Source organism: Haliotis rufescens, unplaced genomic scaffold (assembly GCF_023055435.1).
Source record: "Haliotis rufescens isolate VD_foot unplaced genomic scaffold, xgHalRufe1.0.p SCAF_7, whole genome shotgun sequence".
In the NCBI taxonomy this organism is placed as follows: domain Eukaryota; kingdom Metazoa; phylum Mollusca; class Gastropoda; order Lepetellida; family Haliotidae; genus Haliotis; species Haliotis rufescens.
The window spans coordinates 3,333,640-3,357,801 of NW_025964361.1; the positions used below are offsets into that span (position 1 = coordinate 3,333,640).

General features: G+C 42.6%; 1 protein-coding gene across 1 annotated transcript; it reads left to right on the top strand.

Annotated features, from left to right (window-relative positions):
- The first annotated feature begins 2,992 nt into the window (after positions 1-2,992).
- On the top strand, positions 2,993-23,850 carry LOC124139603. The gene is made up of 17 exons (XM_048388097.1): positions 2,993-3,377; positions 5,582-5,714; positions 6,335-6,468; positions 7,152-7,307; positions 7,994-8,149; positions 8,658-8,698; positions 9,868-9,930; positions 11,015-11,077; positions 12,159-12,221; positions 13,363-13,425; positions 13,951-14,013; positions 15,099-15,149; positions 16,587-16,684; positions 17,678-17,808; positions 19,966-20,224; positions 21,733-21,979; positions 22,480-23,850. Exons 1-17 carry the CDS (start codon positions 3,324-3,326, stop codon positions 22,598-22,600), a joined length of 1,896 nt encoding a protein of 631 aa, XP_048244054.1. The 5' UTR covers positions 2,993-3,323; the 3' UTR covers positions 22,601-23,850.
- Positions 23,851-24,162: the final 312 nt, after the last annotated feature.

The following is a 24,162-nucleotide window of genomic DNA, read 5'->3' on the forward strand; positions in this document are numbered from 1 at the left end:
GGATGATTGGTCTAGATTCGATGAAACTAAATTACCACCCCTTGAATCATTCTATAGTAACTTAACAGAATCTAAAATAACAGATGCCGATTATGAACACGCTCTGACAGTGTGGGATAAATTAGGTTGTAAGAATTTAGGCGATTATCATGATCTGTACTTAAAAACCGATGTACTGTTACTCGCCGATATATTTGAGATATTTAGAAAGACATGTTTAAAACAATACGGCTTGGACCTGGCATGGTACTATTCCAGTCCTGGACTATCGTGGGATGCATTGTTGAAGAAGACCGGCGTAGAACTAAAACTACTCACAGATTACGATATGCACTTGTTTATTGAGAAAGGATTAAGAGGTGGTATATCGATGGCAGCGAAAAGGCATTCTAAGGCTAATAATAAATTAGTGGAAGGATATGATCCGAGTAAACCCGACACGCATATATTATATCTCAATGCTAACAATTTGTACGGATGGGCTATGAGTCAACCTTTAATTACCCACGGGTGGTTTTGAGTGGGTCGATGAGAATGATATCCATAATATCAATGTGAATGATGTGAATAAAGGGTACATACTAGAAGTTGACTTGGAATATCCAAGTTCGTTACATAAAGACCATAACAATTATCCGCTAGCTCCCAAAAGATTAATGGTTAATAAGGATTGGATGTCGGAATATCAACACTCCTTAATGGGTAATAGTAGGTTAGCAAACGTAGAAAAACTCGTACCAAATTTGATGGATAAGACAAAATATATAGTTCACTACAGAAATCTCCAGTTATATCTATCGTTAGGTATGAAACTTAAGAAAATACACAGAGTTCTAAAGTTTGATCAAAGCCCTTGGATAGAGCCCTATATAAGGCTGAACACAGATTTAAGAAAGATAGCTACCAGCGATTTCGAAAAGAATCTATATAAGCTCATGAATAACTCAGTATTTGGTAAAACTATGGAGAATCTAAGGAGCGTGTTGATGTTAAATTAGTCAGATCTAATGAAGAAGAAAGACTCAGGAAACTTATAGCCAGTCCGGCTTTTAACAGAAGCAAGATATTCGATAACGACTTAGCCGCGTTGCATATGCAGAAGAGTAATATAAAATTCAACAGACCGGTGTACGTCGGTATGCGTATTCTCGACTTGTCAAAACACTTAATGTATCACTTTTATTACAACAAACTTAAGAAGCAATACCGCAATAGATGCGAGGTGTTATATACCGACACAGATTCTTTGTTGATGGAAATACAAACCGAGGATGTATATAAAGATATGGCAGAAAAAATAGATATGTCTCACACGAGCGATTACCCAAAAGATAATCCACTGCACAGCGTAGTAAATAAAAAGGTGTTAGGTAAGATGAAGGATGAATGTGCTAGGACCCCTACAGCGGAGTATGTCGGATTAAGACCTAAGATGTATTCTATAAAGAAGTCCGATAATGGGGAGATAAGAAAAGCTAAGGGCGTTAAGAAGTATGTTGTAAAAAAGCATATCAAACACGAACAGTATAAAGAATCATTATTCAACGGTAGAACGTTCAAACACGAGGTGAACTCTTTAAGAAGTTACAATCATAGGATATATGGATTAAGAATGAACAAGACATCATTATCCCCCTTAGATACAAAGAGATGGATTGATAATGATGGTGTAACTACCTATGCTTATGGTTATGGTGGTAATACCGTACCGTTGGGATATGAACAACTCTTCTCGTACAAATGCCCTACCAGGTCCATCTTGAAGATAAAAAAGAATAGGCTCTCCTTCTTTCGTAACCAATCGACTAATGTTATACGTCTTAAGGGACCAAATCGGATCGGTTGCGCGACGTAGGCCTCCCTCGAGTTCACCGGGCTGGTATAAATATCTTACCCTTACTCTATCCGGAAGTTTTCGTTCTTTGCCTCTCCTCGGTGCTGAAGATTCGGATGTCACGGATTTCATTTTAATCGCATTGGATGGTTTCTTCCCTATTAATCTCGTCACTTCATTATTCAGCGCTGATACAACGGCTGATAATTGTGTCACCCATTCGGTTGATCTCAATCGTTTGGATTTCATTTCGATCCCATACTGATAGCCAAACAAACGTTCCGCTAAGGTCCTGTTACATCTTTTGACGATAGCTTGACTGCGGTGGGCCTCTCTTTCACCACGCCTGATTTCGACATCGTGCTTTGTTAACAGTTTAGTTATCGATCCCATAAACTCGCGACCGGGATCTACTTAAAATAGCTTAGGCCATTTTAGTGGTCCGCGTTTATATATGCGACTCAGTGCATTAGCTACCTCTGTTGAATCTTTCGAGGTTAATGGCTCAGCCTCTTTGTATCGACTAGCCACATCTAGTATGGTTAAAGTGTATTTATACGTTTTGCGTCTTACTTTATCGTGGGGAAGAAACAAGAGGTCAGCCTGATGAACTTCATTCGTTGTAAAAATATCAAACTTCTTCCTCGGTATATAACGCGGTGCCGGTAAATATATTTTCCACATCGCTTGTTTCTTTAACCAATCCTTGGCCACATCTTTAGATACCTTAGCCGCGGTTGCTAATTTTTTTATTGCTCCTATACCTTTCACATATATCCTCGTGGGCTATAGTAAATTTTATCCATTATTAATTAATATTGATGTTTCTTTTGATATGACTTATGACTATCGTTGAATCGCATCATCATTTACACATAAAAAATTCCCCCTGTAGTAGCAGTATAGGTATATAAATCCGGCTCCAGTGGAGTTGCGGCAGAACCCCCATTACCTATACTACTCGGGGTGATTGTGTTAAAACATGTCATAGCAACTCCCGCGCATCGGCTTGTACTTGCTCAATCAACAGTGTCACATGCAACGCAACGAGCTGATCAATAATATATTTTACGTTGTGCGACCTTGCTCAATACCTCTTATTATGAATGCATGGTTCCATATTTTCTATTAAGCCTGGCAGCAACACAGTCGAATGAGCCTTCTTCACGGAGCTGAAGCTTATCAGAACAGGGTGGGCGTTTCGGAATAATTCGACGTGTATTTGAGTCTCGGCGTGTAATAGAGGAAATACTGTATGTTTAATTAAACTTGGCAGCAACAGAGAGTGGATTGAGGCTTCTTAACGGGGCTCATACGTATCAGAAGGGAGATCTCGGGTGGCGTCACCTTCCTCTGTCATTGTAGAGGACAACGTACTGTGGGTGCTGACAGATGTCAGACATGTAGAAACGGTGTATGGTTGCTTCATTGTACGAAGGAGATGCGTTGAAGAAAAGGGGGACATTAACTGTTCACAGACGACTACATCATGATTGATGTCAGACTGTATTCCCATGCTATAGGGACGCACTCGAGAACGCCAGTGAGTATTCTTTTGGAATAGTTCCCATGTTTTGTATCCAGAGGAGAGTATGTTGTCCGTGGTCAACATCAACAATCCTACATGGTATTTAATGCAATGATGAGTATGTGAGTGAGTCGAGTTTTTAGCCGCTTTGAAAAGTATCTTTATCAAGGCGGAAAACCTAACGAGACATTCGCCACTGTTGTGAAACCCATTTGCACAATCGTTAAGGTCCGGACCAACCAAGAATTATAATTGTGGCGAATAACCACGGTCAGTGAATCCTGGCATGCCCAAGGGACGTAACTCCACAAAGCGAGTTTGGGAGCTGTAGAATACGGATTCATGTGCTTGTTAAAATAAGATTCATGTAGAAGATAGAGGACGAGTGATTCTAACGGTATATAAAGTACATTTGCGAAAACAAACGACGGGGCGAACCGAGTCCGATTGTTTCGTAACCGTTTTGCCACGAGTCCTGTAGCTGTCTTAGAGCAATACCAGATACTCGAGTTCCGCGAATTTCATATCAGTGTATATAGTGAATAGCGTTCGCATTGTACTGTTCCACTTTACGAATCCACGAAACCAGAGGCGTGAAAATCTCGAGGAATGTACGACAATGAACTGAACTGTTTTGTTAAACGTATTTGTGGGCGTGCAACCCAAATCACAAACGCCCATTGATGAAATCGCTCAGCTTTGCTCTTATGGGATGTTTATGTTCACTCTCTAGAACACGCACTGTTGGAGTTTGTTTGAGCTGAAAGGTTTGTTTCGATGTGAGAGTTGTCGCTATGGAGCTATATGGATACACTGATTATCATAGCGCGCCACGGGATTGTGTATACTTTGCCATCCTTTGGGTATCTGTTATTCTGCAGTCATTTCAGAAACATTTTTTTCCTTCGATGCATTTTTCCAACCACGTATAATACCTGCACGTTTTACAGCGTTTTTTGTGTGTGAAACTGTATTCCCATATCTGATGCACAAATTGTTTGGCTGGCTCTGTGTGGCCATGAGGAAAGGCTATATGTCACCAAGGAAAAAGTAGGTTAAGTTTGATTTAAGTAGCACGTCCGTGATGCTGTGTCTTCAACGTCAGTAGTGTATCATCAACGTCAGTGGTGTTGTGTCGTCTTCGTCAGTGGTGTATCATCAACGTCTGCGGTGTTGTATCATCAACGTCTGTGGTGTTGCATCATCAACGTCAGTGGTGTTGCATCATCAACGTCAGTGGTGCTGCATCATCAACGTCTGTGGTGTTGTATCATCAACGTCTGTGGTGTTGTATCATCAACGTCTGTGGTGTTGCATCATCAACGTCAGTGGTGCTGCATCATCAACGTCAGTGGTGTTGTGTCGTCAACGTCAGTGGTGTTGTGTCTTCAACGTCAGTGGTGTTAAGTCATCAACGTCAGTGGTGTTAAGTCATCAACGTAAGTGGTGTTAAGTCATCAAAGTCAGTGGTGTATCATCAACGTCTGTGGTGTTGTATCATCAATGTATGTGGTGTTGCATTATCAACGTCTGTGGTGTTGTATCATCAACGTCTGTGGTGTTGCATCGTCAACGTCTGTGGTGTTGTATCATCAACGTCTGTGGTGTTGCATCATCAACGTCTGTGGTGTTGTATCATCAACGCCTGTGGTGTTGCATTATCAACGTCAGTGGTGTTGCATCATCAACGTCTGTGGTGTTGTATCATCAACGTCTGTGGTGTTGTATCATCAACGTCTGTGGTGTTGCATCATCAACGTCTGTGGTGTTGTATCATCAACGTCTGTGGTGTTGTATCATCAACGTCTGTGGTGTTGCATCATCAACGTCTGTGGTGTTGTATCATCAACGTCTGTGGTGTTGCATCATCACCAACTTGGTGTTGTATCAAGGTCACTTGTGTATCATCAACGTCAGTTACGTATCATCAATCTTAATGGTGTATCATCAACGTCCGTTACGTATTATCAATTTTAATTGTGTATCATCAACGTCAGTTACGTATCATCAACGTCACTTGTGTTTCATCAACGTAACTGGTGGGTAATCAATGGATATATCATCAGCGTTTTGTATTAACATCAGTGGTGTACGCATAGCGTCAGGGTCATTTTCCAATGTGTTTTCGTTTGTGTGTATGCGACCTTAAAACTCACACATACACTCACTCCCAGCCAATGAATTCCCTATTGTCATGCTTTGATGTTTTAACCGAACAGAGCTATACAGACTACTATCGTACTGACAAAGAGATCCGTGCCTTCAATCACCTAGGGCGTTCCTGGGGCGCTAATCGGATGTGGGGTCTAGATGGGTTGCGGGATTTCCAGGAGAGACGACGGTGGACAATCGGTAAGTACACCCACAGAAATGTATAGACATGACTGATCTTGAGTGATACTGATTTTTAGAAAATGACTCAAAATGGTAAATGTGAGATGTGCGACGATGATTAACATACTATTAGCGTGATATACCTGTTGGGAAACAACTCAAATGACTGAGTTGAGATGCTAGTGACGATTGACCTAGCGTGACACACTTGTTTGTAAATAACTCAAATGACTGAGTTGAGATGCTGGTGACGATTGACCTAGCGTGACACACTTGTTTGTAAATAACTCAAATGACTGAGTTGAGATGCTAGTGACGATTGACCTAGCGTGACACACTTGTTTGTAAATAACTCAAATGACTGAGTTGAGATATGTGCATACGGTTGACCTAGCGTGACACACTTGTTTGTAAATACCTCATATAACTGAGTTGAGATGCTGGTGACGATTGACCTAGCGTGACACACTTGTTTGTAAATACCTCATATAACTGAGTTGAGATGCTGGTGACGATTGACCTAGCGTGGCACACTTGTTTGTAAATAACTCAAATGACTGAGTTAAGATGTCTGGTGACGAATGACCAAAGTCTCAAACACAGGTTAGTAAATAATCCCAACAATGTTATGACTTCAGCAAGCGGACCCAACTGGTTGCTGAACATAAATGACAACACAAGCGAAGGGACAACCCGCAGCAGTGGGAACATCCCGAACGGACATTCTCATGGCATCTACCTTACAAACAGGATCAGTTGCCCGTGCACAGTGGTAGGTACATACTGCTTAACAGGTGTTGATTAAGAAGAAGGTTTGGGGTGAATAAATAAATGTTTAGGATATCTTTTAAAGAAACTGGCAAAAAGTAATTTGTTCTAAGGCTATATATATATATATAAATATATAAATATATATATATATATATATATATATATATATATATATATATATATATATATATATGTATGTACTTTACTGTGCTTTATATAAAGCGTTAAGTTCTAACTCTCAGGCACAATATAGTAATAAATGTAATAATATTTACTATATATATATATTTCCGTTATACACACGTGGTAGGCTGCATGTCCTGAAAACATGTGTTGTGACATAAATGTTCAGATCCTTGCATGAAACAGTTGACCGTCTCTACACATCTCCCAGAAACCACCTGCAACCACACCTAGAATAATACATGATGGGTCCCTAACGGAAATAAACGTCAGCATCTGACTTAATCTCCAAAACATTTGTGATTTCTGAATACAAATTTTGCATTCAATATATGGCATCGTGTGGACCTGGAACTTGCCGCGCCGTGTGAATGTCGTGTTGCATGAAACTTCAGTGGGTCCAAATAACTACCACATGTTGGAGATACTAGTTGCAGTGTGTCAATGCACTCTAATTCCACGTGTTGATGGACTGAATGTCCGATTTACGTTTCATTACAGGAGATTCCGTATCCTCTTGTTAACGTGAATATCCGAGACGGTGTCTTCCTTCACGAGGGGCGGGTCAAGTTGGAGAGTATTGGACTGCGGTCACTGTTGTCTCCTGCTGTCATTGCAATACACCTGGATCACTCCGATGAGGAATCTTTCAGAAAGGTGTTTCTATTTACACTGAATTACCAGCAACAAGATCGATATTTTCATTTATTTACTGATGACTGTAAATTAAACTTACCCCTCTCGAATATAGCTTCGAATGGGTTTGGTAGCAGAGAGGGTCGGTGTAGCAAAGAGTTTGGCTTATTGAGGGCCTGGTGTATTGAGAATGATTGGATTGTTTAGATGTGCTCGTGTAAACATTGTTGTTGGTTGCCAGAGTGTTGAGTTACAAGGGGTCTTTGTAGAGTGAGGGTTGTTTGTAGGGGCTCTTGTGTAGCAATAGTTTTCAGATCCCAGAGGGGCCTGTTTAGCGAGGGTGTTAGGATACAAAGGGGAATGTGTAGCGATGTTAAGGGTGACGCGGTGTTTTGTGTAGGGAGAGTGTTCAGTTTGAGGATTGAGAAGGAATGTTTTGTTAACTGAAGTGTAGAGGAAGATGTAGCGAGGCGTTTGGGTTACATTGGGGTCCATGTGGCGAGAGAGTTTGAATATAGAGATGGCGTTTTAACAAGAGTGGTGGTTTATTGAGGGGTTTCTGTAGCGAGAGTCGTCACCAGTGTGTTGGATTACTCAGAGATTGGATTAAAGGGTACACACACCACTGAACAAATATCAAACCATACAACCGCTTTTTTAGCCTTTATAAAAATACACGTTTCAATAGCAAAGTCTTTAACCTCCAGTTTAAGGACTTGTCAAACCATCTTGCCCGTGTGGTGGGAGAACCGGATGATAGAGGGTTCTCCTTCTGGTTCATCAAACATCAGAGAGGACAATTGAAAACACCAGTTAAAGACTCATCTCTTTATTGCATAGATTTCATCGGGAAACACTTGAAGGTATTTATATTTAGTGAGGATCTTGCGGTTGATATTTAACACTGGACACTATTTCACCTGTATGATGGCGGTTTGTAAATAGTCGTGTGTTCGACCCTGCAAGTCAGTCATTGATATTATCAGCCATCATCTTAAAGGATAAAAAAAAATATTTAAAAAATGTACAGCTAAGATCTATCGAAGATGAGTATATTTTTTTATTTGCCCCAAATACAATATTACACGTCTGAGACCTGCATCACTTCGGGGTTTCCTCCCACATTAAGCTGACACGCCGTGATATAACTGGAATACTGTTAAAAGCGGCGATAAACACAACACACACACACGAACATACCACAACTTATCTACGTATGTCTGTCATACAGCGTTAGACAAGACATCGTGTAGTTAATAATCAACCGCCATTTTTGAAATGTAATGTGTGCTGTTGTCTTATAGTAACAGCAGATACATGATTGATATTGAATCCCTGGTTGATGACAAATACATTGTTTAATGTTTACAGCCCAAGTTCCACGACAGGGATTGTATCAAGTTTGTAGTAGTGTGAGTAGCAGTAGTGTGGACCATCTCTCTCGACGTAATTGGGCTGACACTCTAAATGCATGAACTTGATCTATCCTGGTATTATAGCCACGCATGGTCTCATTCTCGTGAGCTGAATCTACTCATAACATACATTCAATCACTTCAATCTTCTGAAATACATTAAACGATACTATAGATGAGCTTCATGTTTCTTTAAAGGATCAGTGAGAGGAATCTTTTGTCTTCTCAAAGCTCTTCATCGACGCCTTCTCCAACTCCTTCTCAACCTCCTTCCATGTATCTTCATCTTGTCTTCATCCTAAATCTGACGATGTGTATGATAAATCAAACCGTATTTTACCTCACCTCAACTGAAGGTTTAAGTGAGCGTAAATCAGGGCTGGTTTTACTTCATCTGACCTTTCCTTCATCCCGGTATGCTGATACAGTATCTGCAACATCATCTTGAAACAATACAATAAAGGCGAACCCCGCGGGGATTCCAGGTTACAATACGCTGGCCATAAGAGATCTAATACTAAATGGATCGGGTATTCAAATTCGGTTACTTGGTTGCCATCATACAGCTGGACCATTGCTGAGTGTGGCGTCAAACGAGAAACACACCCTAAAGATCTTTGAGATTTGCCACCGCCTCCGTGGTCTACTGGTAGAGCGTCCGCCAAGAGAGCGGAAGGTCGGGGGATCGATCCCAAAAGACGTTAAAAGATGGTACTTGTTGTTACTCTGCCTGGCACTCGGATTTAAGGGGCTAAGCAAGGACTTGTCGGCTCGGAGTCAGCATACTGTGTCTGAGTGGGGTATTGATGTTAAACTGCGGCATGGTATCTCAGTGAGCTAGCACTATTAAATGGGCATAGGTCTTGACTAGAACAAGAAGCCATACACGCACACACACGTCGCTATGTAAGCGTAATGATCTTGAGCGCGACGTTTCATTATGTTTTGTTGTTAATGTTTAAGCCTGTTGTTACAACATTCTGATATTCCTGTTTACCCTTTATTAACCTTAAAATGTTAATGTTGCAATTAGTACAGCATGAACAACAGAATACCCTTGTGTCTGAATGTATACTTTATAAAGTTTGTGGTCGCATAAGGTTTTGTTATGATTATATCTATTAAGATTTCTATCTAATCTTTCCTACTTTAATACTTGTTCACAGCATTGGCAGAAGGGATCCTCCACGCCCTCCTTATCCTCCACATCCTCCTCCTCCTTCTCCATGGTAATCATTATCTTGTCTTTATCAATACCCGGGCAAAGTTCATGGGGCGAAACTCAGTTGGGCTGAAAATATTGGAAGATGAACATTAGCACTGATAACGTCAGACACTACCCTTCACCAGCTGCAAAAATCTAGAACACGTGCAGTTAATAAGGAGTATAGTGGCCCAGTTGTCTGAAGCACCACACTTCTTTGTGCAGAGTTGCGTCCCTTGGGTGTGCCAGAAAGACATGCTCGTGGACTCAAATCCTAGATTCACCAGAATATTTGTCTAAATTTGACAGTACCGCCCGCGAGCTCGTGGGTTTCGCCAAAGTGGTAGTTTAAGAACCGTTTCATTTCTAACTTTCCTCCCACGCTATTGTATAACTGAAATACCAAAGAAAATATTTCTGTTGTAAGCCGTTGCACCACACTCCAGTTATAGTCTAACGTGGTATGCGACTATACTAGTCAATGTAGCAAAGGAACTGATTGTGTATGACACTGTTTAATAACAGTTCAATCATTTTGACAGATACCCATCGTTGCAAAAAATCGAGAGAAACTGAAAGTATCTTTGTCTTGTAAGGATATTCATACTTCGTGAACCGTCTCCGTGGTCTAGTGGTAGAGCGTGCGCCCGGATGGTACTTGTTGTTACTCTGCCTGGCACTCGGATTTAAGGGGCTAAGCAAGGACTTGTCGGCTCGGAGTCAGCATACTGTGTCTGAGTGGGGTATTGATGTTAAACTGCGGCATGGTATCTCAGTGAGCTAGCACTATTAAATGGGCATAGGTCTTGACTAGAACAAGAAGCCATACACGCACACACACGTCGCTATGTAAGCGTAATGATCTTGAGCGCGACGTTTCATTATGTTTTGTTGTTAATGTTTAAGCCTGTTGTTACAACATTCTGATATTCCTGTTTACCCTTTATTAACCTTAAAATGTTAATGTTGCAATTAGTACAGCATGAACAACAGAATACCCTTGTGTCTGAATGTATACTTTATAAAGTTTGTGGTCGCATAAGGTTTTGTTATGATTTTATCTATTAAGATTTCTATCTAATCTTTCCTACTTTAATACTTGTTCACAGCATTGGCAGAAGGGATCCTCCACGCCCTCCTTATCCTCCACATCCTCCTCCTCCTTCTCCATGGTAATCATTATCTTGTCTTTATCAATACCCGGGCAAAGTTCATGGGGCTAAACTCAGTTGGGCTGAAAATATTGGAAGATGAACATTAGCACTGATAACGTCAGACACTACCCTTCACCAGCTGCAAAATCTAAACACGTGCAGTTAATAAGGAGTATAGTGGCCCAGTTGTCTGAAGCACCACACTTCTTTGTGCAGAGTTGCGTCCCTTGGGTGTGCCAGAAAGACATGCTCGTGGACTCAAATCCTAGATTCACCAGAATATTTGTCTAAATTTGACAGTACGCCCGCGAGCTCGTGGGTTTCGCCAAAGTGGTAGTTTAAGAACCGTTTCATTTCCAACTTTCCTCCCACGCTATTGTATAACTGAAATACCAAAGAAAATATTTCTGTTGTAAGCCGTTGCACCACACTCCAGTTATAGTCTAACGTGGTATGCGACTATACTAGTCAATGTAGCAAAGGAACTGATTGTGTATGACACTGTTTAATAACAGTTCAATCATTTTGACAGATACCCATCGTTGCAAAAGATCGAGAGAAACTGAAAGTATCTTTGTCTTGTAAGGATATTCATACTTCGTGAACCGTCTCCGTGGTCTAGTGTTAGAGCGTGCGCCCGGATGGTACTTGTTGTTACACTGCCTGGCACTCGGATTTAAGGGGCTAAGCAAGGACTTGTCGGCTCGGAGTCAGCATACTGTGTCTGAGTGGGGTATTGATGTTAAACTGCGGCATGGTATCTCAGTGAGCTAGCACTATTAAATGGGCATAGGTCTTGACTAGAACAAGAAGCCATACACGCACACACACGTCGCTATGTAAGCGTAATGATCTTGAGCGCGACGTTTCATTATGTTTTGTTGTTAATGTTTAAGCCTGTTGTTACAACATTCTGATATTCCTGTTTACCCTTTATTAACCTTAAAATGTTAATGTTGCAATTAGTACAGCATGAACAACAGAATACCCTTGTGTCTGAATGTATACTTTATAAAGTTTGTGGTCGCATAAGGTTTTGTTATGATTTTATCTATTAAGATTTCTATCTAATCTTTCCTACTTTAATACTTGTTCACAGCATTGGCAGGAGGGATCCTCCACGCCCTCCTTATCCTCCACATCCTCCTCCTCCTTCTCCATGGTAATCATTATCTTGTCTTTATCAATACCCGGGCAAAGTTCATGGGGCGAAACTCAGTTGGGCTGAAAATATTGGAAGATGAACATTAGCACTGATAACGTCAGACACTACCCTTCACCAGCTGCAAAAATCTAGAACACGTTGCAGTTAATAAGGAGTATAGTGGCCCAGTTGTCTGAAGCACCACACTTCTTTGTGCAGAGTTGCGTCCCTTGGGTGTGCCAGAAAGACATGCTCGTGGACTCAAATCCTAGATTCACCAGAATATTTGTCTAAATTTGACAGTACGCCCGCGAGCTCGTGGGTTTCGCCAAAGTGGTAGTTTAAGAACCGTTTCATTTCCAACTTTCCTCCCACGCTATTGTATAACTGAAATACCAAAGAAAATATTTCTGTTGTAAGCCGTTGCACCACACTCCAGTTATAGTCTAACGTGGTATGCGACTATACTAGTCAATGTAGCAAAGGAACTGATTGTGTATGACACTGTTTAATAACAGTTCAATCATTTTGACAGATACCCATCGTTGCAAAAGATCGAGAGAAACTGAAAGTATCTTTGTCTTGTAAGGATATTCATACTTCGTGAACCGTCTCCGTGGTCTAGTGGTAGAGCGTGCGCCCGGAGAGCGGAAGGTCCGGGATTCGATCCCCGGCCGCGTCATACCAAAAGACGTTAAAAGATGGTACTTGTTGTTACCCTGTCTTGCGCTCGTCACTAAGGGGCTAAAACAAGGACTTGTCGGCCCGGAGTCAATATACTGTGTCTGAGTGGGGTATTCCTGTTAAACTGCGGCATGGTATCTCAGTGGGCTAGCACTATAAATCGGCATAGGTCTTGACTAGAACAAGAAGCCATACACGCACACACACGTCGCTATGTAAGCGTAATGATCTTGAGCGCGACGTTTCATTATGTTTTGTTGTTAATGTTTAAGCCTGTTGTTACAACATTCTGATATTCCTGTTTACCCTTTATTAACCTTAAAATGTTAATGTTGCAATTAGTACAGCGTGAACAACAGAATACCCTTGTGTCTGAATGTATACTTTATAAAGTTTGTGGTCGCATAAGGTTTTGTTATGATTTTATCTATTAAGATTTCTATCTAATCTTTCCTACTTTAATACTTGTTCACAGCATTGGCAGAAGGGATCCTCCACGCCCTCCTTATTCTCCACATCCTCCTCCTCCTTCTCCATGGTAATCATTATCTTGTCTTTATCAATACCCGGGCAAAGTTCATGGGGCGAAACTCAGTTGGGCTGAAAATATTGGAAGATGAACATTAGCACTGATAACGTCAGACACTACCCTTCACCAGCTGCAAAAATCTAGAACACGTGCAGTTAATAAGGAGTATAGTGGCCCAGTTGTCTGAAGCACCACACTTCTTTGTGCAGAGTTGCGTCCCTTGGGTGTGCCAGAAAGACATGCTCGTGGACTCAAATCCTAGATTCACCAGAATATTTGTCTAAATTTGACAGTACGCCCGCGAGCTCGTGGGTTTCGCCAAAGTGGTAGTTTAAGAACCGTTTCATTTCCAACTTTCCTCCCACGCTATTGTATAACTGAAATACCAAAGAAAATATTTCTGTTGTAAGCCGTTGCACCACACTCCAGTTATAGTCTAACGTGGTATGCGACTATACTAGTCAATGTAGCAAAGGAACTGATTGTGTATGACACTGTTTAATAACAATTTCCTACTTTAATACTTGTTCACAGCATTGGCAGAAGGGATCCTCCACGCCCTCCTTATCCTCCACATCCTCCTCCTCCTTCTCCATGGTAATCATTATCTTGTCTTTATCAATACCCGGGCAAAGTTCATGGGGCGAAACTCAGTTGGGCTGAAAATATTGGAAGATGAACATTAGCACTGATAACGTCAGACACTGCCCTTCACCAGCTGCAAAAATCTAGAACACGTTACAGTTAATAAGGAGTATAGTGGCCCAGTTGTCTGAAGCACCACACTTCTTTGTGCAGAGTTGCGTCCCTTGGGTGTGCCAGAAAGACATGCTCGTGGACTCAAATCCTAGATTCACCAGAATATTTGTCTAAATTTGACAGTACCGCCCGCGAGCTCGTGGGTTTCGCCAAAGTGGTAGTTTAAGAACCGTTTCATTTCCAACTTTCCTCCCACGCTATTGTATAACTGAAATACCAAAGAAAATATTTCTGTTGTAAGCCGTTGCACCACACTCCAGTTATAGTCTAACGTGGTATGCGACTATACTAGTCAATGTAGCAAAGGAACTGATTGTGTATGACACTGTTTAATAACAGTTCAATCATTTTGACAGATACCCATCGTTGCAAAAGATCGAGAGAAACTGAAAGTATCTTTGTCTTGTAAGGATATTCATACTTCGTGAACCGTCTCCGTGGTCTAGTGGTAGAGCGTGCGCCCGGATGGTACTTGTTGTTACTCTGCCTGGCACTCGGATTTAAGGGGCTAAGCAAGGACTTGTCGGCTCGGAGTCAGCATACTGTGTCTGAGTGGGGTATTGATGTTAAACTGCGGCATGGTATCTCAGTGAGCTAGCACTATTAAATGGGCATAGGTCTTGACTAGAACAAGAAGCCATACACGCACACACACGTCGCTATGTAAGCGTAATGATCTTGAGCGCGACGTTTCATTATGTTTTGTTGTTAATGTTTAAGCCTGTTGTTACAACATTCTGATATTCCTGTTTACCCTTTATTAACCTTAAAATGTTAATGTTGCAATTAGTACAGCGTGAACAACAGAATACCCTTGTGTCTGAATGTATACTTTATAAAGTTTGTGGTCGCATAAGGTTTTGTTATGATTTTATCTATTAAGATTTCTATCTAATCTTTCCTACTTTAATACTTGTTCACAGCATTGGCAGAAGGGATCCTCCACGCCCTCCTTATCCTCCTCCTCCTCCAAGGTAATCATTATCTTGTCTTTATCAATACCCGGGCAATGTTCATGGGGCGAAACTCAGTTGGGCTGAAAATATTGGAAGATGAACATTAGCACTGATAACGTCAGACACTACCCTTCACCAGCTGCAAAAATCTAGAACACGTGCAGTTAATAAGGAGTATAGTGGCCCAGTTGTCTGAAGCACCACACTTCTTTGTGCAGAGTTGCGTCCCTTGGGTGTGCCAGAAAGACATGCTCGTGGACTCAAATCCTAGATTCACCAGAATATTTTTCTTAATTTGACAGTACCGCCCGCGAGCTCGTGGGTTTCGCCAAAGTGGTAGTTTAAGAACCGTTTCATTTCCAACTTTCCTCCTACGCTATTGTATAACTGAAATACCAAAGAAAATATTTCTGTTGTAAGCCGTTGCACCACACTCCAGTTATAGTCTAACGTGGTATGCGACTATACTAGTCAATGTAGCAAAGGAACTGATTGTGTATGACACTGTTTAATAACAGTTCAATCATTTTGACAGATACCCATCGTTGCAAAAGATCGAGAGAAACTGAAAGTATCTTTGTCTTGTAAGGATATTCATACTTCGTGAACCGTCTCCGTGGTCTAGTGGTAGAGCGTGCGCCCGGAGAGCGGAAGGTCCGGGATTCGATCCCCGGCCGCGTCATACCAAAAGACGTTAAAAGATGGTACTTGTTGTTACCCTGTCTTGCGCTCGTCACTAAGGGGCTAAAACAAGGACTTGTCGGCCCGGAGTCAATATACTGTGTCTGAGTGGGGTATTCCTGTTAAACTGCGGCATGGTATCTCAGTGGGCTAGCACTATAAATCGGCATCAGTCCGGACTAGTACAAGTGAGTGAGTGAGTTGGGTTTAACGCCGCTTTTAACATTATTCCAGTCATAAAACGGCGTGTCAGCTTAATGTGGGAGGAAAGCCTGAAGTGATGCAGGTCTCAGACGTTTACCACTTCGGTGAAACCCACAATCACGGGTATGGTGCTGACAAACCTAGAAACATAATCGGGGCGAACCGGGATTCAAACCCACAATCATAGGTTTCTGGCGTGTCTAAGGGACACATCTCTGCACAGCGAGTCGCGGCGCCTTAGACGACTGGGCCACCCGTGCCCCCATATGTCATTGAAGACCCTGGTAAAGGATGTATTAAAGGGCATAGTGTATCTCTCTTCCATCCTTCATCACCGACCGACATGTCTGAAGCAGTTATGTAGTGATGTACAATACCTATGTTTCGCATAAAATTAATTTACGTTCGTTATTTAGGTTGCAGGGTAAGTCCCCAAAACAGACAGACAGTAGAGGAAAGCAGCAGGGCCATTAACATAATTATTTCGACAATTTTCCTCATGACACGTCGATAATTTGCAGTGATACGTGAATCAATGGTGTCTGTAATAATATATATCATTTGTTCAAGAACCCAAGACCATGAACCATTCATTGATCCTGGTCCGACCTTTTATGATGGTGAGCAAGTTCTGGCCCGATGGGAGGATGACAAATGGTACTACAAAGGTAAGAAGCATGGCTGTTAGGATTGGTTTCAGCACACAGTTAGCCTCACTGCGTCATTATAAATGTGAGAGAAGCCACAGTTATTATTTATTTGTGAAGATGGTGCCGCGATATGGCAAAATACTGTTTACAATTCTCTTCCATATTTTTGCTCAGGACTGATATTGTTTTCATTGCAATTATTAATTATCTGATAACGTATTAACATTGAAAGACGACTCGAAGTTGGATTTTCTTTGAGAAATATAGTCACGTGGCATAAGCTGCTGAGGGGTGATAGGGTATCCTAGTAGTTGAAGCGATCGCTCATCACATAGAAGTCAGGGGTTTGATTCCCCACACTGACACGTTTCTGATGTTCCCTGTTGTGATAATGCTGAAAAATAAATAAACTTGGCTTACTCACTCACTCACTCACTCACCTGCTATGTTGCTTTTTGTCAATCTCTGAGAATAAACATCTTTGCTAATTAACTATTAACTATTATCTGTACCGACACGTCGCATTGCAGAGTTACGTCCCTTAGGTATGACAGAATCCTAGGATCGTACGTTCGAATCCCTGATTCGCACTGATTACATCCATCGTGGGTTTTACCTGAGCAGTTAACGTATAGGATCTGCATTGATTAGGGATTTCCTCCCACGTTAAGCTGACACACCGTAATATATCAGGAATACTCTTCAAAGTGGCACGTTACCTAACTCACACCCTCATTCTTCGTCTTTAAAGGAAGGTTGGTTGGTTTGTTGTTTTACGCCGCACTCAGCAATATTCCAGCTATATGATGGCGGTCTGTATATTATCGAGTCTGGACCAGACAATCCAGTGATTGACATCATAAGCATCGATCCATGCAATTGGGATACGATGACATGCATCAAACAAGTCAGCGAGTCTGACCACCCGATCCAGTCAGTCACCTCTTATGACAAGCATAGTGGCCTTTTCTGTCAAGCATGGGTTGCTGAAGACCTATTCTACCTTTACAGGAAGGATCGCCCGGCGCTATGATGTGAACAACTACTACTGCGTGAAAGATAGCACAAGCCAATGTGACGTCATTAATTGGGAGGATATCATCCGGGCAACTGACCATTACGACGCTGTGTCTCCTGACAAGGTAATAACGGAAGAGCTTTAGTGAGGGCCATTTATGTGAAACGTGTTAAACGTCAGACACTATCTTTTCCCCAGCGGCAAAAATCTAGGGTATGATGTCCCAATCGTCTGAGGCGCCACACTTCATTGTGCAGAGTTGCCTCCCTTAGGTGTGCCAGAAAGACATTCTCCTGGATTCAAATTTCCGGATTCAACAGAATATTTTTCTAGGTTTGACAGAACCGCCCGCTGGTTTCGCCAAAGTGGTTATGTCTAAGAACCGTACCATTTCCAACTTTCCTCCCACGCCATTGTATAACATACATACTGGTCAACGGCATAGTGAAGGTTATTTATGTGTATCTTGCAAATGAAACAATTGTGCATGTGCTTGTGTGTTTGTGAGTGTGAGAATTTGTTGTGGGCTAGATAGAGTGCGCGTTCATGCATATTTGCCTGTTGTAACCATATCATCCAGACAACTGACCATTACGACTCTGTGTCTACTATCAAGGTAATACCTCGACAGGTTTAATAAGGGTTATACCTGTGCAACATGCAAGGTGACCGTTTATTTGTGTGCGTATGCCTGTATGTGATACTTCCTTTGTGCAGCGTTCGTACGTATTTGTCTGATGTGAGCTTTTGTCGTTGTACGTTGTCTTATGTCTGTCCTTCCGGTTGTCCGTACATCGTTATCTTTTGTATTTTTTACATCTAATCCGAAACTACAGAGATCATATGCAAATGTCATTTTTGGCAATTACCCGGTCATTTCTGCATGCATCATCTTAAAACTGGTTCTCTGCATGCGCATGTGGTGTGCCGTCTACAATATTTACATTTTTGCGGTCTGTAAATAATCGAGTCTGGACCAGACAATCCATTGATCGACATCTTGAGCATCGATTCACGCAATTAGGATACGATGACATGCATCAAACAAGTCAGCGAGCCTGACCACCCGATCCCGTTAGTCGCCTCTTACGACAAGCGTAGTCACCTTTTACGGCAAGCATTGGTTGCTGAAGACCTATTCTACCCCGGAATCTTCACGGGTCATGTATATCCCGACCTCACACTAGCCAGTCATCAAAGTATATCCACAAATTGGGCATTATCAGACGCGGTTGCCATGGAAATCAGACTTAACTGTCGGCTGTCGGGAGGATGGTCCAGGCGAAGGTTAGCCATCCTATATTTTGTATTTCCAGAAAACAGAGAAGTCCAAACAGTCCCAAACTTCTTTATTCTCTATCTCCTTGTGTCTGAGAATGGTGTTTCGCGTATTTGTTAATTTGTTAGAACCTCTGTCGTCCCCCTGGGACTTCCGGGTTAGCAAAGGGTCCATGGAATGAGTGAGTGAGTGAGTATGGTTTTACGCCGCTTTTAGCAATATATCAGCAATATCACGGCGGAGGTCACCAGAAATGGGCTTCACACATTGTACCCATGTCGGGAATCGAACCCGGGTCTTCTGCGTGACGAGCGACCAAGCGTCCATGGAACAAATACCCGTCATACGGTGGGACTTAATGGATCTGTTTGTCTGGGATTTGCATGATTGCGTGTAGTCGTGCCCCGGCGGCAAAGGACCATTTGTCACCACCTGCATCCTTTCGTAACTTTAAGGGGGCACGGGTGGCCCAGTCGTCTAAGGCGCCGCAATTCGCTGTGCAGAGTTGCGTCCCTTGGGCACGCCAGAAACCTATGATTGTGGGTTCGAATCCCGGTTCACTCCGATTATATTTCAAGGTTTGTCAGCACCATACCCGTGCTCGAGGGTTTCACCGAAGTGGTCAACGTCTGAGACCTGCATCACTTCGGGCTTTCCTCCCACATTAAGCTGACACGCCGCGATGTAACTGGAATAATGTTAAAAGCGGCGTTAAACCCAACTCACTCACTCACTCGTAACCTTAAAGAAGTGGCATGTCCCTCAATGACACGGGTTGGTCATGAATGGGCGTGGAACGTTGCTTATAATATCAGTCACTGGTTTGTCTGGTCCAGACTCGATTATTTAAAGGCCGCCGACTTATAGTTGCATGGAATGTTACCGACCGCGTGGATAAACACACATCTTCATGAACTTGTTAAAATGTTCAACCATTTTCTTCCTCTGTGTAACCAGTACTTTGTGGAAACCACGAGTGAGTCAGTTCCCTTTTTATCCCAGAGAGACCGTGTCCGTGTGCTGGCCCCCCATCCTGTATATTACTGGAGCTACGCCCCTGGCCGGGTCATAGAAGCGATTGGTCAGAAACTGACTGTCCGGTTCTATGACAACAAGCTGACAAACATCGAGAAATGGGACGTGTATCCTGCCAGGAACCGGGAGAAATATCTCAAGGACGTGGAGGACATTCAACAGCGAGAGAAAGACTGGGAGGGGAAGGAGGCCGTCATCAGAGACGAGTCAGGGGTGTACAGACTGGGTAGGTCACCAGACACACGTCAGGGGTGTCCAGACTGGGTAGGTCACCAGACACACGTCAGGGGTGTACAGACTGGGTAGGTCACCAGACACACGTCAGGGGTGTCCAGACTGGGTAGGTCACCAGACACACGTCAGGGGTGTACAGACTGGGTAGGTCACCAGACACACGTCAGGGGTGTACAGACTGGGTAGGTCACCAGACACACGTCAGGGGTGTACAGACTGGGTAGATCACCACTAAACGCGTCAGGGGTGTACAGACTGGGTAGGTCATCAGAGACGAGTCAGGGGTGTACAGACTGGGTAGGTCATCAGAGACATGTCAGGGGTGTACAGACTGGGTAGGTCACCAGACACACGTCAGGGGTGTACAGACTGGGTTGGTCACCAGAGACACGTCAGGGGTGTACAGACTGGGTTGGTCATCAGAGACGAGTCAGGGGTGTACAGACTGGGTAGGTCATCAGAGACATGTCAGGGGTGTACAGACTGGGTTGGTCATCAGAGACAAGTCAGGGGTGTACAGACTGGGTAGGTCACCAGTAGAAGAGTCAGGGGTGTACAGACTGGGTAGGTCATCAGAGACGAGTCAGGGGTGTACAGACTGGGTAGGTCACAAGATACACGTCAGGGGTGTACAGACTGGGTAGGTCACCAGAGTGAGTGAGTGAGTTTGATTTTACGCCGCTTTTAGCATTATACCAGCAATATTACGGCGGGGGACACCAGAAATGGGCTTCACATATTGTACCCATGTCGGGAATCGAACCCGGGTCTTCGGCGTGACGAGCGAACGCTTTAACCACTAGGCTCCCCGACCGCCCCAGGTAACCAGAGACACGTCAAGAGTGTACAGACTTGGTAGGTCACCAGGAGAAGAGTCAGGGGTGTACAGAATGGGTAGGTCACCAGAGACACGTCAGGGGTGTACAGACTGGGTAGGTCACCAGAGACACGTCAGGGTTGTACAGACTGGGTAGGTCACCAGAGACGGGTCAGGGGTGTACAAACTTGGTAGGTGACCAGGAGACGAGTCAGGGGTGTACAGACTTGGTAGGTCACCAGGAGATTAGTCAGGGGTGTACAGACTGGGTAGGTCATCAGAGACGAGTCAGGGGTGTGCAGACAGGGTAGGTCATCAGGAGAAGAGTGAGGCGTGTACAGACTGGGTAGGTCACCAGAGACGAGTCAGGGGTGTACTGACTGGGTAGGTCACCACTAAACGCGTCAGGGCTGTACAGACAGGGTAGGTAACCAGGAGACGAGTCAGGGGTGTACAGACGGGGTAGGTCATCAGAGACGAGTCAGGGGTGTACAGATTGGGTAGGTCACCAGGAGACGAGTCAGGGATGTACGGACTGGGTAGGTCATCAGGAGACGAGTCAGGGATGTACAGACAGGGTAGGTCACCAGAGACACATCGAGTAGAACATAAGTATATATCGGAGCCTTATAAGTGCCACGAACTGATCGGCGGTTCATAATCAAATACCATTGCGTTTCTAGGTAGAGTAAACAAACAGATAGGATGTCAGCCGATGTACAACGTAACATGGCAGGATGGTCAGTGCGGGGAACAGATGTCCATCCACATCTATGGAACCTACAACAAGACGATCAAGTTCAAGGTCGGCAGCTACATCCTGGCACTCGTTGACAGCGACAGCGCGCATTTCCTTCCGGGTCAGGTTAGGAAGGTCACAACCTTAGGAGATGCAGACCTACTCGATGTCGTCTTTATCGACGGCCGAAGGTATTGCTTTATTTATTTGTTTGTCTGCTTTTTTTTATTTCCATGTATGATGTTTTTGGTTATTTTGTCTGTCAAAGTTCATGGATCAGAGATTAAAACATTTGCTTCATGTAACGTATACTCGAGAACGAGCAGGTTGAAGTGACAAGGGTCCACGAAGATGGAGATGGTCAAAGGCTTCACGTGTTGTTTGTCAACGGGGAAAGGTATTACTAGAAGATGTATAACGGGTTCAGTTCTATCTTCATCAAGACACAGCAAATAGATTCTCTTTTTTTATGTGAACACTTGATGCTGCTTGTTTGCTTCTCATACATTGCTGGAACTGCCAATTTGCCCTTGCCTAGTCCTCTTTTAAAACGTCCTCCATGCTATAGGGTTCTAACCCTTCTATGGGTATATATATATGTAAAGACAGGGAGGTTCGTCGTCGTGGGCTACAGCGGGTATTGTATGGAGGCGTACACACCTACTCTGTCACTCACTGATTCTGGTTTCAGGTCAAAGGATGCCCTCTCCACGGATAGTTACTGGATGAATGAGATGGCCTACACAGAGGCGGAGCAGGAGTTTCTGACGCATCACCCCGACAGTAGTGACGAGGAAGAGTACTCTCGTTAAGAGTAGGCTCCTCTCAGCTCATCTCTATGTCATCTCGGAAAGCATCTCTAGAGGAATCCATATTAGAACTAGATGCACTAGTTTCACAATACACGTGACTATGACATAATTTGGTAGGCGTCGTGCCCCTTAGAAATGCCTCCATATGAAATTGAATATCTAATTCATACGAACTACCTGTATATACCGAGGTAGTTTAATTAAAACTATGATCATAACTATTTTTCAAAAGCATCATGCCACAAAATATATATTTCAGACATTCATAGTATCCTAACATACAAAAAAATAGTAAGTAGGGTAAAACGTTACGGACGAGGAAGAACGGGGCTGTGGTTTAACCTTTTGGTAAAAGCGTTCGCAGAAAAAGGGATAACAATCCTCTTTGCAATTTTATTTTGCGTGTTTTCCACGAGCGTCATACGACTCTTGCTCAAAAGTTGTTTAATCAAGATTACAACATTCAAAACCCCAGTAAAGTTTTCCAATTGTTTTATGGTAGACACGTGGAGGACATGTAGATGCTCTATGCAGTTCCCTATTTTGACTTATACCATATGTTCCCGTGTTTTTATCGGGTGAACGATTGACTTGCCTTTGCATGTGTTTGTGACGGGTTCCACCGTTGGGACTGGATACGTTCAGTTTTTCGCGAACACCTGGTGTCATCACTTTTTGATAGTCATTCATGAACATGTGCTCTTGAATCTAACATCTAGTCTCTTAGAGAAAAACAACAGTTGTTAAATTATAGTTGTAAAATATAATAAAAAGGAGCCTAGAGACTTTCTTCATTCTCATACTGCAGTAATACATCTTATAGACTTGCATGGGCTGTATTGGATATATTTGTTTCAGGGTCTTTATGATAGACTAGTACAATTGACTGTACGTTTAAATTTTTAAAAGAAAAGTTTGACTTCGTTTTGAATATCAGTAAGATTATCGAGCAAACGCCCATTTGAATTATTTATTTCAGTGAATGATTTATTCAGAAAATTTCGCGACTCTAGACTCAGAAAATAGGAGGTTGGTTTTTCACCCTTTTCTATCCAGGTTGCTTTTGCTCTTATCATTTGCCCTTGAGTTTTTACCCTTATAATATCTTCTAGTTCTAGTTGCAATTTCTTGATTTCGTTCAATAAAGTTTGTTTCATATCTTCTTTTTCACATTCGTCCAATTTAATTTCTTTACATTGTAATGTTTCCAATAGTTCCTGTTCTATTTTATTTCTCACTTTTTTCTTGTAAGAAGAGTACTATATGGTTTCTCCTCTTATAATTAATAAAAGAGTTTCAAAGAAAAGTTGTTCATCGATCGAAAATTCATTTGCAGAATCACTATTATCATTTTTGTATTGTCGTATAGTTTCAGATATGACATTTCTAATTTTTTCACATAATCTGGATCTCTCAAAAGCGAATTGTTGAATTTCCAGTACCATCTCCCCCTATGCATATCTGAGTGAATGTTATCGATACAGGGGAATGATCTGACTTGGAACTGGGTTCAATAGATGTATTAGTTATAGATGATAACATATTGTGGGAAACTAAGAAAT